Raw genomic sequence first — 20,946 nt, 5'->3', positions numbered from 1 at the left:
GTAAAGGCCGTCCTCCTATATGGATCAGAAAGCTGGAGAGTGACGAGCGCTAACACCAATAAACTCCAGGTCTTTGTTAACAGATGTCTACGCCACATCTTGAACATCAGATGGCCTGAAAAGATCTCCAATGCTAGTCTCTGGGAAAGAACAATCCAGTACCCCATTAGTCAGGACATAAAGAAACGTAAGTGGAGATGGATAGGACATACGCTACGAAAACCGGAAGACAACGTAGCCAGACAAGCATTGAGCTGGAACCCTTCAGGGAGGAGGAAAGTTGGAAGACCAAAACAGACCTGGTGAAGATCTGCTGAAAATGAAACAAAAACGGTCGGAATGACATGGGCCCAGCTGGGGGAAGTTGCCCAGAACAGAGTCCATTGGCGTGAGATGGTTGCGGCCCTATGCTCCTAAGGAGTCAACAGGAATAATAATAATAATAATAATAATTTATAGTATATTTATTATATTACAGACATTCATTATTTTGTTCAATTTATCCCTTTTCTAATACCTAGTTGCCAAAATAGTCCTTGAAATGTATCACAGGGATCTTTGTTACTCCTATGTATAAAAAGCTAGCATATGCTCCTTATAGTTCACAATATAGACTTAAAATCCTTAACTTAAGATTTTCTTCTTTTGAGGGATTGTTGTACCTTTTCTCTTTCTTTTTTGTTATGAACTTAACAGATATCAATAAACTTGAATAATAATATTTTTTATTTAATAAAATAATTTTTATTAAAAAACATTTAAACAAATTTTTTAAATTAATTTTTTTTAAAAAATCAACTTTAAAAAGTGTATGTTAGATTTAACACAATACCAACACTACCTTACTTGCCTGATACTTTCTTCTGTGTATATTTCAATATTTTATTTATGCTCTTTTTTTATTTTGTCCTTCTGCCCTATTACTGCCCTCTAAGTATTCGGAGCCAAAATAAAATCCCACCTTTTTAGAAAAAAAGAATATAGTTAACCAAAAGAAACTCATGCATGGGACTGTGTTTGAAAATATATTTCATTCTTCACCTCTAGCCCATTCCTCCTTCTGCCAAGAGTTGGGACGTAAGCATCATTGGTTTTCTGGAGTTATGACTTGTCATTTCATCGATCAGAATTCTTGAGTTTTTCAAAGCTGTTTTCCTTTAAATTTCTTATCCAAGGTTTTTATCCAATGTGGCTCCAATCTACATTCCCAAACTTTTTTTCACACTAATCTGCTATATATATTCTAGGTTCTTATTCAACTAGACTGTTTTCTAAGTAATCCATTCTTTCCTTTGTTGCATCATTCCACCAGACAAGCACAGATATGTGTTTCTTTATCTATCTATATGTGTGTACATATCATACTTGTATGTATCTATAACTATCAATCATCCACCCATCCATCCATTCATCCATACAACCATCCATCCATCTATTTTTCTCTGTCAGTCTGTCTGTCTATCTATTTATGTTTCCTTTCAAACATATTTAGCTAATTCTCAGTAAATATCTTTGTTAGTTAAGACAACTTCGGAGCATAAAATCATTAATAACTACCATAAAGCCTAATCAAAACCTTAGGGTCCAAGACTTGGGCAGAATGATTATAACTGGGCTTTCATTAAAACCTGAGATACCTAGATACCTGGAAGGCACTTTCCCCATACATTTCTGTTGAAATAATTTCCTTCCTTCAAGAACCAGAATAAGTTCTAATTCTTCCATGAAGATTTCCTCGGCATACCTATTTTAATATGCCTCCTCCCTCTGTAAATTTTTATAGGGAACATTGTCTAGATCTTTACTTTACTTTTTTTAGTACATTTTCCCTTGTAGAATAATTATTTATGTACATGTTTCCTCTCCTTGCCTCCCCTTGCCCCCCACTCACTTCACCCTTTGGCTTTATAAACTCCTGGAGGGTAGACACTATTGTTTTCCTTCTTTATATTTCTGACAGCAAGCACAGTTTCTTATATTTATCAAAGGCTTTATAAATGTTGGTTGAATTGAATTGAATTTTGCTTCCTCCTTTTGACTGAACCATCTCTGTTTACTTTGCTGTTGTAGCAGTACTTGTCTATAAGCATATTCTCCTCATTTATTTCACTTATAAATTAGATTTTTTAGTGCATGACCTAATGCATAAACACAAAATGAGAAAAATGTGTCCCAGATGGCTGGTGTCTACCTTCTTGTATAACTTTACTAATGGTAACAAAAAGGCTTTTAAGTATGTTATTAGGATGGGGAAAGGGGTAGAAATTGTGATTTCATTGTTAATGGGGAATCTCCCCACGGGGCAACTCCTTTTACCAACCTAAGTTAGAACTATAACCTTCTCTTTGTATTGCCTAGAGAGCTGTGAGAGCTTTCAATTAAAACTTGAACCCAAGTCTTGAGCTTTGGAAGCCTATTGTCTGAAAACTCTGCCATGCTGCTTCTCTGATGTTGTCAGGATGTTTTAAGTTGAAATGAACAAAGATATGTAGAGGAGAAAATCAATGTATGTAGCTCGTCCAAATGATAGAAATGATCCATGATCTCCAGAATCTGAGATTTTACCCAATAAACAAGGAAGTTCTTCCATTATGACTTTTTAATGTTCAGCATCAGGTGGAAATGATAGAAAAAAATTCTTAATAGAGTTACCGCTTGCCTCTGGCAGCAGCCATTAAGAATTTTCACCATGAGTAGAAAACATATTCTGGTTGAAAAATTAAACAAAAAGAAAAGAAGATAGTAATTCAAGTGCTTTATTTTATTCCTCATTCAGATGTATATAATAAGTACTGAATGATTACTCTCCCCCCCCCCAATTCATTCATTGCCTCTCCAGTTCTTACAGCCCAGATACTGAAACCTAAGGATCAACAATCAACTGTTGTTACAAGGACTATGCAGGTTATAGTGGGAACTCACCTATTATATTGATGCAATCAACAGGAAGGAAACATTTATTGAGTAAATATGTATATATTTATTAACATATATTTAAATATGTATAATATACACTCCACTTATGTAATAGAAGTAATAATTAGTATGGCTACAACCCTTCAAAGTTTATAAAGTATTTTTACATATTACTTCATTTGATTAATGCAACTTTGTGGGTAAAAAATATAGTCATTATTGTTTCCGTTGAAAAGATCAAGAAGCTGAAGCTCAGAGAGGTTAGTTTACTTGTTCATGGTCACACAGCTGTTATGTGTTAAAGTTAAGACTCGAACACAGGTTTCTTCTGACTCTGAGGCCAGTATTCTTTACACTATATCATTCTTGCTCTCACCAGTTCATTGGGTTCAGAACCAGAAAACTTTTTCTTTTTAATCATGATTTTGCCACTAATTCTGAGGAAAATAATTTGACCTCTCAGTGTTTAATTCCTTATCTGTAAACCAGGGACAATTCTTAGCTGCCTTATAGGATTGTGAGTTGCAAAATACTATGTAAATGATCGTTATTGTTATAAACTGTTAGGGAAGGGGTCAAGGAAGGACACAATATAGTTGGTATTCATCAGATCACCTCTTCTATTGGAGATAACTTTATCTCCTTCCTGGTTCAGCCGAGGTTATGACTTGTGCAGAATTAAATACTTTATTTGATTGGCAACAAGGGTGAAATTAAATCATTTCTGCCCAGAGATCCTCTGGCATAAGGAGAAAAATATTTAGTAAAAACTGCTAGAGAATTCCCTTACACTGACTTATTTGATCCAAAAATTAGAAGAAAAGGTTTATGATTATGTCCACGAGGAAGTCACATTCATGCACAAGTATAGAGGACCAGCTCTATATGGCAGGGGTCCTGAGTGGCGTTTTACGGCGTCGGATTGCTAAGACAGGAAAAGAAACTGAGAACAGCCGAACTAGAGGTTAGCCCATGCTGATCCGATGCTATGGGATTTGGACTTTATTTTATACTGGTTTCAAACAAAGAACACAAGGAAAGAGTAAGGGGTTACAAATCATACACAATCCATTAAAGTCTAAAAAGTAGAGATATGGGTGCAAGGACAAGGGCCAAATTCCAACCACCAATTAGTAGGGTTTACTTCTGGGAGCAGAAATAAATTTCATGGAGATGTTTACTAATTGCGTTCTGCCTTGATTTACAGATCTGCACCTGGTCAGATAGTCTGGACTAAATTGTCCGGCTCCAGTCTTTATCTAAGTAATATATTTTTTAGGTTTCAGGCTTCTTAATTATCAAGAAGAGAAATTGTCAAGGAGAGGAATTGTTAACTCAGTAGCTGCTGGTCTGGTTAAGGACTCAAAGCTTTCCAATAAGAATGTTGAGAGAATGTGGGGATCTAAAAATGAGTCAAAAGAGGAGCCTCAGATTTTTACCTTAGATGGTCCATTCTATCTGCATCTGACATGTAGTGCAGAAAAATCATACACGCAGTTTTACTTGCCGATGATTTTGTAATGGGATCCAGATAAAACATCTATTACAGACTCTGTTTCTCTAAATGACTCCTAATAACCTCTTGGAGGGGTCAAGTTGTTTTTGGATTAATCTACCTGCTGGTATCAGAGCTTTTCAGGGCTCAGGTGACCAGGACCAAACACAAAGACTGCCTCAGCCTGGATTGGTCACGTAGGGAATCCAGATAACAGGCCCTAAATTTGACCCTATTTCTCCAATTGGCTTTTTACATATAACGGCTTTCAACACACAAGTCATATTGATGCAGAACAATTAGAAAATAAAATGTCTGGGTTGTTTGAGGGTTTTGTTTAAGGGGAAAATTGCTTTATGTCATAGATTACACATTTAAAAATGATTAGAATGAGAATAAAGTAAACTTAATACTAAGACCACATTGAACATAATTCAACCTTTCTTCAATGATTCTTAAGGCACTTTAATATGATTTAGCATCTCAAGGTCAGTCTTATGAGTATCTCTTATCATTATAAAGGTTTATAGAGAAAGAAAGCACTGATTATTTTTTGAATTGGTATACACTAATGCTCTGACATTCTCTTGATTTTGCTTTAAAATCCCTGAAATGAGTTTTCTTACTTGTGATATTTCTCTTTAAAAGAAGTATACAGAATCTATAATAACAGAAACCACTAAAAAGCTTCCTAGCTATACAGATTCTGAATGAATGCAAATTAATTTTTTTACTTTTCATTAATCTCTCATAAACTGATCAATCAATTATTTTTCATTTCCATTTTTCTGCCTTTCTGTTTCAGTTATTTAAATAACAATCATTTATAACATGTTTATGTTGATAGACTAAGACCAATATAACTTAAAATGATAATGTTTATAATATAATACAGAATATCCCTAAGGTTTAATTTTTTAAAAACTTCAGTAGTCTAAAAAGCACTAAGATTTTGGGGACATATTGTAATAGAACATAAATATCAGTTTAAGTTATTTGTGAAAATGTAGTCAAATATTACCTGCTCCAATAACTCTTTCAATGCGAATCCTTGAAGGATCTATTTCTTTTGCAAATTCATGCACAGCTAGGGATGGGTCTTCATATGTATCTGGATCAATGTAGGTTTTGATTCCTGGGAAGTGCACTATAGGGAAATAAAAATTTTCTTAAGTTTAGGTTATTTCAATGACCATGTATATTTATAAATATTTAAAATAGAAGATGGACTATCAAATTAGTTATGTCATATTATTAATTCAAATTTTGCCCTCACTACCTATTATTAAAAGACATCCTACTTAGCAGTACATTTAAAAATAAGTGAGAGGATTGGTTAAAAGGCAGAAAGACTCATAGAATATTAAATTGGGTAGACTAGTCTTCAAAAATGAAATCATATAGCCTTCAGTCTTTACAAAATTTCTAATGCCTCAGCATGATTAGGAAATGATTTTTATGTCTTTGGCACAGTGCGTAGCACGTAGAAGGCAGTTACTAAATGCTTGTTGATTTGACTTGAAGAGACTTTTTCAGATTGGATCAAGATGGAAAGACCTTTAATTTCATCCCTATTATTGTTAGTATCAAATATAAACTCTGTTGTTTGGTGTTCAAGGCTGCTCACAATCTTCTCATTGTTCTTCATATACTATACTTCATCTCCTATCTTTTTCTTTGCATTGGTTGGCCCTCCTGCCTGGGATGAACTTGCACATCAGCTCTTTAGAATCCTTACATTACATCAAGATTGTGCTCTAATGTTGACAATATCATGGGTTCTTAAATTTTTTGTGAGTCTTGGACTACTTAGGCAGTCTGAATCCATTCTCAGAATAAAGTTTTTAAGTGCATTAAATAAAACGTGTAAGATTACAAAGGAAACCAATTACATTGAAGTATAGCAATCAAAATATTAAAAAATCAAGTTCATGAACCCCATGTTAAAAACTCTTGACCCTTGCAAAGCCATTTCCAATCTCCCCAGATGTGAATTATCTTTATCACCATATTTCTATTTATACATGCCTATATTTGTTTATGTAACACTCCCTGAAAGAACATAAGTCTGTTGAGAGCAGGAGCTATTTCATTTTTTGTCTAGTGCCCAGCACAAAGTAGTTACTTTAAAAAGATTGACTGATTGTGATTCTTTATATACTACAGCCACTGGTAGTGGCAGAGAATAAGGTGAAGGGTGCTAAAAACCATATTGCTTCTAGACTATCCACTAACATTAATTTAGCAGTTGGTATACCTAATGTTCTATCTTTGTGGAATTACCAATAAATAAGATGAACTGCGTTCAAATTGAAATGCTTGCTATAAATGAAATTGAAAATCAGAAGGAAAATGTAGATAAGTAGTAAGATGGCTCACAGGTTCCTGAAGGAGAGGCAAATAAAAACTTTGATGGTGTTGTTATCTGGTATACACGGGAGAAGAAGGAACATAGAGGATATCAGTATTTCACTTTAAGTACTCATGATATGTCTAGAAAATAGACAGAAAATCAACTCTCATGAAGATAATTGTAATATATATGCTAATATTTGTTGCTGAACATGAAGAGTAGAAATTCTATGATGTCCTTGACACAATCCTCCAAACTAAATAAACATTTATCTTGCCACTCCATTACTTGAACATGAAGGTGGTTGTGGAAATTACTGGTGAAAATTATGATGGAAAATATGTACTATAATCAAGAAATGAAAGAGATTAAATCATTATGGTTTAATCAGATGACTTCTATTCACATAATATACATATTTTCATCAAGAAGACAATTGAAAGGTACTAGATGTAGTGGGCATTGAAAAAAATTTAAAGTAACAATATAATAATAAAGTATTACTCTAATATAGAAAACTACTAGTTTATATATATGTGTGTATATATATATATATATATATGTCATTTTAGCTATTTGTGTGAAGTTTGGTCAAAAGAGATAGGAGAATACTGTAATTATAGTAACTCCATTATGACTTATTTGATCAAGCTGTCTACTTTGAAAAATGGGCAATAAGGAAAATAAAGACACATACAACGAAAAATATTTCTTGGCAATTAGACCTAACCAAGCATAGAATGGGCTGATGCAAGAGATGAGTTTCCTCTAACATCAAGTAAAGCTAGATGGCTAGATGAGTATGTTGGAGAGGAATCTCTTGTTCAGCTTGGGTTGGACTACAGTTTCAGAATGTCCTACCAATTATGAATTCTATAGTTTAATTCATTAAAAAAAGCATAACAAAAAAGACCAAGAAGGCCTTCATACTATCTCAGTCACCAAATAGTTGATCTCGAAAAGTAGCGAGAAATTCATCTCAAGGCAACACTTATTTAGAATAAAAGCCCATTTTAAAAGCAATAGGTTGATTTAAATTAGTACCGTTACCCCAAAACAAGGAATAACAATTAAAGGGAAAACAAACTTAGTGGAGAGAGAGAGAATTTAATAGGAAAAAATAGTCTGAATCACAAGTAAGATATTGTTTTCAATGGGATCCCAAGCTGCTCACTGCTGCAAAAGTCCATATATCTAACATCATCAGTATTATCCTAACGATTACATGACTGTAAGATATAGAACACTATATCCCCTGAAAAATCAAAATGGTGAGTGACCCAAAGGACTTTGCATGGTTTGCATGGTTGACCTTAGGAAGCTTCAACACATTAGAAGTAGCGATGTGTAGAGATATTATTAAGAACATATATGACTCCCAAAGGAGACGAATAAAAATGAGTCAGAATAAGACTTTCATCATGCCCTGGAGATCGTCCATCATGGAATTAGATCATAACATTGACAAGAATTGCACAGTTAGGAGAAATAAGGGGAGGAGAGATTGATTCTATGAGTGACTGTACCCACAGTGATGAAATCAAATAGCCATTAAAAGGTCTGAAAATAGAGGAAAATGTTTTCATTTTCATTTTCAGTAATATAATTCATATCCATGCTCAGTAACTCTCTTGAGATCCATTATTTCTTCTGCTTTACCATACCACATAACTAAAATTATACAAGTCTGAGGCTAGTCATGAAGCTTTCTATTCTTCCTTCAGATTAGGAAGCAGTGAACCCAAACCAAGGAAGATGTACCATTATTTCATATACCTAAAGAAAATTCTCCATGAGTGGAAATGTGGAAGTGGTATGGCACTGTAGAAAGACTTTGTAGTTTGGGGACCTGTGTTCAAAAAACTGCTTCTGGCTTTTAATAGTAGTGTGACTTGGGGAAAATCACTCAAGTTCTTAAGGCTTTGTTTTCTTTGACTATAAAAGGAGTTGTCCAGATTAAATGGGTTCTGAGATCTTTTTTTTAATTCTAGATCTACAATCCTTTAAATTTTCATTTTAGCTCTTTATTTTTATGTCTACTTTTATTCCAAACATGGAGATACACATAAAAAATGGCACTGAGTTATGATTACATTCAAAATCTTGGACTAAAAGTTTCAGGAAGGGAAGATTGGCAACTATGTCAGGATAACCATGAGAATGATAAGGAGGGGATCTGAGGATCTCAGGTTTGGAAGGGTCTCTGGGGCTGGAGGATACCAAATCCTAGAATAGAAAACTTGTTTTTAGTGACCCAGAACTTTGAGAAAGTCAAGATTCAAAGTTTAAGCTACTCAGGATCATATACTACAAAGGAGAAGGGAGCTTTGAAATTCATCTAGTCCAACTTCCTCATTTAATCATTGAAGAATCTCAAGACCTGAGAGGTCAGGTATATAGAAATTGCTTTTTACATTTAGTAATGTGGTGGACCAGTGGCTCTTGTCAAAATCAGAAAAAAAGAATCTTAGTAATGACAGTATGAATATGAAAGACATAGCATAGCAGGTCTGATATATTTTCAAGCATGGACAATATAGGAATATGTTTTGCTTGATTTCACATATTTGTTACTAAGTTTCCTTTTTCTGTTCTTCTAGCTATCAGAGTGTGAACAATGACAATTGTGTATCAAAAACTTCTGTGTATACTGAAAGTTTTTTCATTTTCAAGTTGACATTTTCCCATAGTTAAATATATTTTAGAGCTAACTAATAAGCATAATAATAATAAGTATAATAATAAGTTTCAGGGAAAATTTTGTGGGAAAGGGGGATGATCCTAAAATCAATATATTATAATAAATCTTATTTAAAGCCGTTTGACTCTCATTTTCCTTTAGATACCTCACAATACCTTTTTTTTTTTTTTAATAACCCTTACCTTCCATCTTGGAATCAAAACTATGTATTGGTTCTAAGGTAGAAGAATGGTAAGAGCTAGGCAATGGGGGTTAAGTGACTTGCCCAAGGTCACACAGCTAGGAAGTGTCTGAGGTCAAATTTGAACCTAGGACCTCCTGTCTATAGACCAGGCTCTCAAGCCATTGAGCTACCCAGATCCCCCCAACAATACCTCTTTGATGTCTAATTGAGCATCATTTAGACAATAGGTAATACCTTTCTTTGGACAAAAGATAAAATGAATTTTAAAAATAATCAATTTTAGGATATAAACCAAGAATCATTACTAAGAGCATGATTTGAACAAAATAACCCTATTTTTAAATTGCCATTATTTATTTAATTTAACATTCATTTTAAAAAACGGAACCTTTACCCCCTATCTTGGAACTGATATTAAATATCAGTTCGAAAGCAGAAGAATGGGAAGGACTAAGTAATTGGACTTCTGTGATTTTTCCAGGATCACACAGCCAGGAAGAGGTCAGATTGAACCCAGGACTTGCCATCCCTAGGCCTGGCTCTTTATCTACTGAGCCATGTAGCTACCCCATAACATTCATTTTTTAGAATAAATTTGATTTTTTCCAGATCACATGTCAATATAATTCCTTAATATTTTGCAATCCATGTTCTTTCTTTCTCTTTCTCTCTCATTTCTTTTCCTTCTATAAGAAGACAGGTAACATGATTTAGGTTGTACATATGCTATCATATAATACATATTTCCATGTTCATCAGAAGACACATTACTTACACTAGAGAAAAATTCATAGAGGAAATAAAACAAACCCAATTAAGAGGGGAAAATAATCTGAGGTATAATTTTAATCATCTTGTTTATTAACTTAATTGTTTTTTTTTCTTTCTTTAATCACTGGTTTAAAGATTTAATTATGTTCTACCCTACACCATTTTTTCAACTTCTGTTTAAGTATAGGCTATTTCAATCTATATTCTAGCTGCTAGTTAGTATAATGATATATTTCTACCATTCACTTTGAAAATTAAGTTTCTGAAGAAGATTAGAGACATATCTCTGGCAGTTTGGTTCCAAGATTGAGTCTGCTTTCAACCATTTTCTCCCCTGCTTTTTTGAATCAGATATTGCCACCTGCTTTTTAGCTCTATTTTCCTTTGTAATAGCCTTGAGATTACCTTTTAAAAGAAAGGTGAATTGTATCACTGTTTCTGGCCCACGGGGTCCTTGGAGTTGTTCTCATTTGGGAGAAGAAGGAGCTTGGGCAGGTTCATATTCCAATTGAATAATAATAGTAGAAAACATAGGGTTGAACAGTTAAACAGGTTTTTTCATGTTCTGTAATTACACTGTGCTTAGAGAACTTCACCCTCCTGTCATCATTCCAGCCCTTCTTATACACAGTAATTCTCTAAGAGAAATTTACAACTTAGAGGAAGGAAATGATAAAGCTAATTTTAATGGTAATTTTACCTTGCCTGGGAAGAGATCCTTTAACTGACTGAGCTCTTGCAGTCAGCATTAAGGTTTTATACATATTCTAGAGTTAAAGAGCCAATTTTCTATTTTTTAAAATGCTTTAATGAATTCTGTCAATTCATTAAATTATGCTGAAAATTATGTTCTCTAGAAAAAATTATGAGAATTTCCTATCATACTATGGATAATACATCTCTAACTCACAGTTTTGAGGCAGTGTGAGTGGTAAATAACTCAAAAGAATACAGTTGACTTGTATTTTTAGCAAATTCAGCCTGTCATGTTTCCCAGCATGCAGAAGTGGGAAAACTAATATCATCTAATGAGGAGCAGGTGTGAATTCACAGACCAACCTGAAAAACTGATGAAAAGCTTGAATTTGGAAAAATAGGAAGTGAGAGATTTAGGGAAAAAAAACAGCTGGACTGAATGAATGCAAATTTTAAATGAACTTGTGAGGCAGTATGAACAGAGAAGGTCATGCGAAGGAAAAGCAGCATGGAGTCTACTATTACTTACAGTGTCCATTTTGTAAGTGATTTCTTCTTTTCTCTTCAGACTTCATTTTGGCCTTTATGTACCACTGGCACCTTTTGGAAGGTCAAACAAAATCCTGTTTAAGAATTTCATTCATATCACTGGAAGAATTGTGCTAGATATGAATTAGAATAATTTATGATAAAAGGCTAATATGATTCACTGAGAATTATATTGTTTGAAGACTTATTTAAACATACATTTTTGTCCAGGTTACCCCCAGTGTCGAAGTAATAGAAGGAAATGGGCCAACATCAGATAAGATTGACAGATATGAATGAGTCCTGATTTGTGTCACTAAAGAATTAATTCTTGATGATGAGATCACAGATCTCCAGGAGTCCTGTTGTATCAAGAATATAATCCTAGATAAGATTTTGGGTGAAAGCCCACGCTGGTGAGGTGATGATATTGGGGTATCATTAAAAACAATGATGAATAAATTGAGAAAGAGAAACTTTACATTCCCAATTTTGTTATGTTGGTATGAATGTTGGAAATCAGAGAAAGTCTCCTGTAGTCAGATACACAGATCATTTATTGCCCCACTGTTAGAGATTGCTAGGTTTTGGGCAGGCATCAAGAATTTATCTTTAATGATAAAAATAAATCATACCAGGCTTCATAGTGAGATTCTGGGTAATTTAACCAACTGTTTTCCATTTGGGAGGGATCAAAGTCATTACAATTTTCATTTCACATCTGAAACTTGATGGAATTGTGTTCTGTTTGCTCTTAGTGCATATAATCATGTGATGAAGTACATAGGCAGGTGCTTATCTCGTACCCTGCCTCTTCAATATGAATAGACTCATCAACATCCTTATGATATGACAGTTCATCAAATTGCTAATTCTAAACGGTGAAGCAGAAAACATCGGTAGAATACCAATTCAATCTCCCGAAGTGAAATTTGCCTCAAAGTCCTGTGGTAAATTGAGTATTTATTCAAAAATTTCTCATTCTGTCTTCAAAGAATAATTTCCAATGAATGCTCCTTTATCACTGTGTTTAAGTGATACTTGCAAAATGAATTTTTATCTTACATAATTGAAACAATTCTATTCATAGGATGTTAGAAAGCCAAGGGAGTTTCCAGTGTTCGAGGCATTGACATAAAAAACAAAACAAAACAAAACAAAAATCTAACCTAGGAATAAACTTATTATTAAATGACATTATGATGGTTTTTTCCCAAATAGGATTCAAATTATATTCTAAGAATCCATCTGAAGTTTAGGTTTAATTACATCTTTCAAAAATTTCTTGTGCTGAATTAATTTGTCTCTGATCACAAACTTTTCATGTGCAAGCACAAAGCACATTCAATTTGTAACAATTTGGCCTTGATACAACATTTTCTGTTATCTTAGTGATTATTGTATTAAAATAATACCTGTCTGTGCTATTTAAAAATATTGATTAAAGAAAAATTTGCAGGCAAATAAGACATTTGATAGGCATGTATAATTCATTTAGCAGGATAGAGGAATTTCATTAAACTTTATCTGAATGTATAAAAGCCTCTAAATTAAATCTTTATTTATTTTTAATCAAAATCAATTATGAAATTTTGATATCTCTTCTGCTAAGAAAATAAAACAATTCCAACCTTTGCATATCACAAAAGAATACTTCAAACTTTTAAAATCACTTATTTAAGTGAAATGTGATAACTTTCTGGATGAAATACTATAACTTAAAACAAACTAGTTGCTTCTATTACTACCATTGTCCTCAGGATCTATAAAGATGAGACTTCTTTTTAAAGCCTTCTTCTGTGCCTTAATAAGTAATCCTCTAGGGGTTAGGTAGTTGGGTAGCTCAGTGGATTGTGAGCCAGGCCTAGAGATGGGAGGTTCTAGGTTCAAATTTGGCCTCAGACACTTCCCAGCTGTGTGACCCCAAGCAAGTCATTTAACCCCCATTGCCTAGCCCTTACCATTCTTCTGCCTTGGAACCAATATACAGTATTGATTCCAAGATGGAAGGTAAGGATTTAAAAAAATAATAAAAGTAATCCTCTAGATGGGTTATAACACTCACATTCCTTAAACTGAAATCACTATATTTAGAATAGACATTTAAAATAACAGGAAGATCCAAGCCTATTAATGATATTGTGATTATAATAGTTAAATTATTGCATAAATTGAAATAAAGCTAGGCCTATGCAGTAAATAGAGTACCAGACCTGGATTTATGGAGATAGGTTCAAATCCCACTTCTGATACTTAATAGCTTTGTGAACTTGGGCAAGCTATTTAAGCCTTTTTGTTTCAGGCCATTCCCAAGGAATTATGTCCTAAGCCATAGATGGGATGTGGTCTTTCTTGGTTGGAAGATTTATCTACTCTGAGGAAATCATAGGTCATTTGGGAAAAGATGAAATATAGAACACAGAGCCAGAATAAAGATGATGGTATCAGTAACTCCCATCACTTAAGCAATAGCTCTCCTACAGAATTAATAATTGGTTAATTTTTTTCTTCAACTATACTTTAATCACCTTAAAAAACACTTAAAGTACAAGGAATTTTTTAATGAGTGTTACTTATTTCACCTATCTTAAGACATCTGAACCTGGTTAATGAACAAAGTTCTGGCTTGTGCCTTCAAGGTATGGTTGACTTGAAATTAATGCCTGACAAAGTATCATAGGATCGTATATTTAGAGCTGGACAAGACCCCAGAAAGCTGGTCAGCAGATTTGTAGCTTGTGTCTGCCATGTTCGTTTTTTATCTAATCTAACATTTTTATTGTTAAAAAGATTAATATGTTTCAAAATGCTTCCATACATCTTTATTAGCACATCAAAATTGTGTTTATTGAACTTGGAAAACCACTAACCATTTTTCAACACAAACTGTTGGGGATCAAGGCATAATAAGTTGACAATAGCAATAGTAGCAGATGCGAGCCAAGATAAAGGCATGGGTCCTCCACATTCTATAAGTTTAAAGAACTCTTCTTTATAGTAAATTTAGGACTTAATTCATGCATTTAAAAAAAAAGTTTAAAAAGCTATTGAGTGATTTTATACTAAATGTTAAGTCTGTGCATATTCATATTTAGTACTGTCCATATTACAGAAGAAAAAAAATAAGGTTTTCTTTCAGTACCTAAACTAACATTACATTTGGCAGCTAATAGGCTCCCCAGGTAAAAGAGGAAGGTTTTGGTACCAAGTCATGATAATTAGATGAAAGTATTATCAAATCTACATGCATAAAAAGGAGAGACTCATGGATTTAGAATCAGGAAGTACCTAAGAAGTCATGTAAAGGACTCCAATTTTGCAGATGAGAAAATTGAAATTAATAGAGTCCACAGATTCCCCAGGTAGTAAGCAGCAGAGCTGGGATTTGAATCTAAGGCCCTCTAATTCCAAATTCTTTGTTATTTCTGCTATTAGATCTGTCTTTCTTTTTTCTCTCTTTCTCTCTTTCTCTCTTTCTCTCTCTTTCTCTCTTTCTTTCTCTCTTTCTCTCTTTCTTTCTCTCTTTCTCTCCTTCTTTCTTTCTCTCTTTCTCTCTTTCTTTCTTTCTTTCTTTCCTTCCTTCCTTCCTTCATTCTTTCTTTCAGCTTGACCCTTGGAGGTCCTGTATTTCATTCTATGAATATTTTTAAATCAGTCAATTGATTTAAAAGAAACTGATACGTATTTTTTCTAAAAACCAACTCATATTCTAGCTTATGTTTCAAAGTAGAAGAGTGGAAAAGACTAGAAAACTGCCTGGAGTCACACAACTAGGAAGTGTTGGAGGTCAGATTTGAACCCAGGACCTCCTGTTTCTAGGCCTGGCTCTTAATTTGCTGAGTTGCTTGTTGCCCCCTGCTGTGTCTTGACATAAAAGATATATCAAAAGAAACATAGAAATAGCCCCTCAACAAAGTTCACAATGTAATTGTTTTGAGTAATTAAATTGAATAGAACCAAAAAAAGAGTATATACTGTAAAAGTAGGAGGCACATAGCAGACACTTAATATTTTTTGAATCATTGACAATTTAGGTTTATTTTTTGTTTCTAAGAAACAAAATAGTAACTCAAAAATTTCAAATAACCATGAATTGTGTCGTTTTTAATAGATTCCATTGAAGTTTTAATATATGGAACATTCAGAGACATCACACCAAGTAGATTTTATAGGTCAAAGAAATGCTAACTTAGAGAGCTATTTAGTATTTTTGTTTTTCTAGGGGAGAGATTCAAAAGTCAGAGTTCCTTCTATAGATGTCTGACTTTATTAGTGTTGTGATACTTAAAAAAAAAAAAAACAAAACTCCAACACACACAAAAAAAAAAACAAAACTTGGTCTTCTTATCTTTCTCAAAGTGGGAGTCAAGGAATTACTCTGATCAGCATGGAAGCTTTGATCTGCTCCATTTTCTTATCTGGAAGAGTTTGTCTTTCCTTTGGAAACCTTGTCCCTTCCCTTTCATTTGAATCAAGAAACTGAATTTTTAAATTTTAATTTAATTTAAAGTTAAATTTTATAAAGCCCTATAATAGTAATATCATTATAATTTTCCTTTAAAGTTTTCACAAACCTTATTAATTAACTGAGGGTGTTCGTTTGGTTGGTAAATAGCTGGGTTCTGTGTACCTCCTTCAAATAAAAGCTTTTTTATGGGAATGGGGGGGTCTAGTTACATTGTGACAAAGATAATCATTGAGAAAGGGAAAATCCTAGGTAAGATGATTTGGTTATGAAATTGTTTATTGGGCCTCAATTATTCTTATTAAATCCTTAGAAGTCCTATAAGTAACCAATGGTACTGAATTATGCCTCAGTAGAGGGATAAATTAATGATTTCATATATAGTAGTTGTCAGGTTTTCACAACTGTTGTAACCATATCATTCCATGATTGCCACCCATATTCTCCTTTAGGGTCAAAAAGTGGATATGTATATTAAGTAATTAATATGATTGTGGGGTTCTTGCTGTAATGTTATTTTCATAAATTTGACACATGACCTTAAGTGATCACATGCTTAATTCAATAAATACATAAAGAAAATATAAAATTAGAAGCCTAGTAATTTACTTAAATTTCTAGCATATATTAATTACCTTCCAGTGATTAAAAAGAACAAGGTGAGGATGACCAGAAGAGTGAATCCACCCACTGCCGCAGTGGCTATTACTAGAATCTGCCCCTGCTCTGCTGCTATGTCCGAAGCTGCAATAGAAACATATAAATAGATATTAAGTTAAATATTTTGCGCCTTGATTCTTTAATCATTCTGGGACTTTAAACTCATGGGTAATGTATTATAAATTTTATAAATAGGCAGTATTTGATTTGTAATACAATTTTTTCAGATGAAATAAATAAATTTTGATCACATATTAAATGGTAAAGAGATGATGTAATAACTTATAGTATAACTGTGGTGCAAAAAGCAAAGGACTTAAAGAGTTGGCCACGAATATTGGCTTTGCCATTAGAAGCTATCAGTAACCTTGATTAAGTGAAACTCAGTCTCTTTATCTGTAAAATGGAGATATGAGTATTGTGGGGTTTTAAAGTGTTGTGGCTTAGGGAACTATATCCCCCAGAAGTCTAGGTCTAGAAGACTAGAAAACTGCCTGGGGTCACACAACTAGGAAGTACTATTGGACCAATCCCTCGCCTAGGAGAAACTTTGGCTTTAACTAGATTCAAAGTTTAGCAGGGTTAGTTAATTTCAGCTGGGGAAAACTGTTTTTTTCTTTAAAATAAAGTTTTTAAAAGATGAGAGTCAGATAGTTTTCTTTCAGCTCTTCAGTATCTAGTCTTATTGCCTCCTAAGAATACTCTATTGATCAAATGACACAATAGCAAAAACAAAACAACAATAACAATAATAAAAATGGTTGGCATTTATATAACATCTATTAAATGCCATGCACTATGCTTAGTACATTACAAATATTGTCTCATTTGATCCTCACAACAGCCCTCTCAACTAGGTGCTATTTTTTTTATTAGACATTTATTAATATTCGTTTTTAATCTGTTTACATACTTTATGCCCCTACTTTCCCCTTAACTCCCCACTATCCCCCCACCCATGGCCAACGCACATTTCCACTGGTTGTAACAAGTGTCCTTGTTCAGGGTCTATTTCCCATTCATGTCCACCTCAGTCCATGCATTCAAGCAATTGTTTATCTTATATGTTTCCTCTCCTGCAGTCCTTCCTCGGAATGTGGGTAACATCTTTGCCATAAATCCCTCAGAGCTGTCTTGTGTCACTGCAGTGCTGCTGGTTCAGGAGCCCATTACATTTGATTTTACCATAGTATATCAGTCTCTGTGTACAATGTTCTTCTGGCTCTGCTCCTTTCGCTCTGCATCACTTCCTGGAGGTCTCTCCAATTTGAATGGAATTCCTCCAGTTTATTATTCCTTTTAGCACAATAGTATTCCATCACCCGCATATACCACAATTTGTTCAGCCATTCCCCAATTGAAGGACATCCCCTCGTTTTCCAGTTTTTTGCCACTACAAAAAGCGCAGCTATAAATATTTTCATACAAGTCTGTTTATCTATGATCTGTTTGGGGTACAAACCCAGCAATGGCATAGCTGGATCAAAGGGCAGGGAGTCTTTTATAACCCTTTGGGCATAGTTCCAAATTGCCAGCCAGAATGGCTGGATCAGTTCACAACTCCACCAGCAATGCATCAATGTCCCGATTTTGCCACATCCCCTCCAACATTCATTACTCTCCCCTTCTTTCATTTTAGCCAATCTGCTAGGTGTGAGGTGATACCTCAGAGTTGTTTTCATTTGCATTTCTCTAATTATTAGAGATTTAGAACACTTTCTCATGTGCTTTTTGATACTTTTGATTTCTTTATCTGAAAATTGCCTATTCATGTCTCTTGCCCATTTATCAATTGGGGAATGGCTTGATTTTTTATACAATTGCTTTAACTCCTTGTATATTTGAGTGATTAGACCCCTGTCAGAGTTTTTCGTTATAAAGATTTTTTCCCAATTTGTTGTTTCCCTTCTGAATTTGACTACATTGTTTTTGTTTGTACAAAAGCTTTTTAGCTTAATATAATCAAAACCATTTAATTTACATTTTGTAATTTTCTCTAACTCTTGCTTGGTTTTAAAATCTTTCCTTTCCCAGAGATCTGACAAGTATACTATTCTGTGTTCACTTAACTTATTTATAGTTTCCCTCTTTATATTCAAGTCATCCACCCATTCTGAATTGATCTTGGTGTAGGGTGTGAGATGTTGATCTAAACCTAATCTCTCCCATATTGTTTTCCAAATTTCCCAGCAGTTTTTGTCAAATAGTGGATTCATGTCCCAAAAGTTGGGCTCTTTGGGTTTATCATACACTGTCTTGCTGACATCATTAACCCCGAGTCTATTCCACTGATCCTCCCTTCTATCTCTTAGCCAGTACCATATTGATTTAATGACTGCTGCTTTATAGTATAGTTTGATATCTGGTACTGCTAGGCCCCCTTCCTTCACATTTTTTTTCATTATTTCCTTTGATATTCTTGATCTTTTGTTATTCCAAATGAAATTTGTTATAGTTTTTCCTAATTCAGTAAAGAAGTTTTTTGGTAATTTGATAGGTATGGCACTAAATAGGTAAATTAATTTGGGTAGGATGTTCATTTTTATTATGTTTGCTCGTCCTACCCATGAACAGTTAATGGCTTTCCAATTGTTGAGGTCCAGTTTTATTTGTTTGGAAAGTGTTTTGTAGTTGTTTTCGTATAATAGCTGTGTTTGTTTTGTTAGATTGATTCCCAAGTATTTTATATTGTCTAGGGTGATTTTAAATGGTGTTTCTCTTTCTACCTCTTGCTGTTCTAATGTGTTGGAAATGTATAGAAATGCTGATGATTTATGTGCATTTATTTTGTATCCTGCCACTTTGCTAAAGTTGTTGATTATTTCTACCAGCCTCTTAGTTGATTCTCTAGGATTTTTTAAGTATACCATCATATCATCTGCAAAGAGTGACAGCTTAGTCTCCTCATTGCCTATTTTGATACCTTCAATTTCTTTTCCTTCTCTAATTGCTATTGCTAGTGTTTCTAGTACTATGTTGAATAATAGAGGTGATAATGGGCATCCTTGTTTCACTCCTGATCTTATTGGGAAGGCTTCTAATTTATCCCCATTGCATATAATCCTTGTTGATGGTTTTAGGTATATGTTGTTTATTATTTTTAGGAAGGGTCCTTCTATTCCTATACTTTTCAATGTTTTCAATAGGAATGGATGCTGTATTTTGTCAAAGGCTTTTTCAGCATCTATTGAGATAATCATGTGATTTTTGTTTGTTAGACTGTTGATATGGTCAATTATGTGAATGGTTTTCCTAATGTTGAACCATCCTTGCATTCCTGGTATAAATCCCACCTGATCATGGTGGATGACCTTCTTAATTACTTGCTGGAGTCTCTTTGCTAATATTCTATTTAAGATTTTTGCATCTATGTTCATTAGGGAGATTGGTCTATAGTTTTCTTTCTCTGTTTTTGGTCTACCTGGCTTTGGAATCAGTACCATATTTGTGTCATAAAAGGAATTTGGTAGGACTCCTTCTTTGCTTATCATATCAAATAATTTGTATAGTATTGGGATTAGTTGCTCTTTGAATGTCTGATAGAATTCACTTGTGAATCCATCAAGTCCTGGTGATTTTTTCTTAAGGAGTTCTTTAATGGCTTGTTCAATTTCTATTTCTGATATGGGATTATTTAGGTATTCTATTTCTTCTGCTGTTAATCTAGGCAATTTATATTTTTGTAAATATTCATCCATATCTCCTAAATTGTTATATTTGTTGCCATATAATTGGGAGAAATAGTTCTTAATGATTGCCTTAATTTCCCCTTCATTATAGGTGAGGTCTCCCTTTTCATCTCTAATACTGTCAATTTGGCTTTCTTCTTTCCTTTTTCTTATTAGATTGACTAGTACTTTGTCTATTTTATCTGTTTTTTCAAAATACCAGCTTCTAGTCTTATTTATTAATTCAATAGTTCTTTTACTTTCGATTTTATTAATTTCTCCCTTAAGTTTTAGTATTTCTAATTTAGTTTTCATCTGGGGGTTTTTTATTTGTTCGCTTTCTAATTTTTTGAGTTGCATACCCAATTCATTAATCTCTGCCCTCCTTAATTTGTTAATATATGCACTCAAGGATATAAATTTCCCCCTGAGTACTGCCTTGGCTGCATCCCACAGAGTTTGTAGGATGTCTCATCATTGTCATTCTCTTCAATGAAATTGTTGATTGT

At 33.7% G+C, this 20,946-nt stretch overlaps 1 protein-coding gene across 1 annotated transcript in view; it reads right to left on the bottom strand.

The window, feature by feature from the left end:
• EPHA6 (EPH receptor A6) overlaps positions 1 to 20,946 on the bottom strand; it is a 1,373,534-nt gene that overhangs the window by 356,168 nt on the left and 996,420 nt on the right. Inside the window, exons 6-8 of the mRNA XM_044666934.1 lie at positions 16,745 to 16,853; positions 11,646 to 11,716; positions 5,433 to 5,558 (exon numbers count right to left, since the gene is read on the bottom strand). Coding sequence (XP_044522869.1) covers positions 5,433 to 5,558; positions 11,646 to 11,716; positions 16,745 to 16,853 — 306 coding nt within the window. The remainder of the gene's footprint in view (positions 1 to 5,432; positions 5,559 to 11,645; positions 11,717 to 16,744; positions 16,854 to 20,946) is intronic.

This window comes from Gracilinanus agilis, chromosome 3 (assembly GCF_016433145.1).
Source record: "Gracilinanus agilis isolate LMUSP501 chromosome 3, AgileGrace, whole genome shotgun sequence".
Lineage (NCBI taxonomy): Eukaryota > Metazoa > Chordata > Mammalia > Didelphimorphia > Didelphidae > Gracilinanus > Gracilinanus agilis.
The sequence above is the reverse complement of the archived record's forward strand: the minus strand, read 5'-3'. Positions and strand labels throughout refer to the sequence as shown.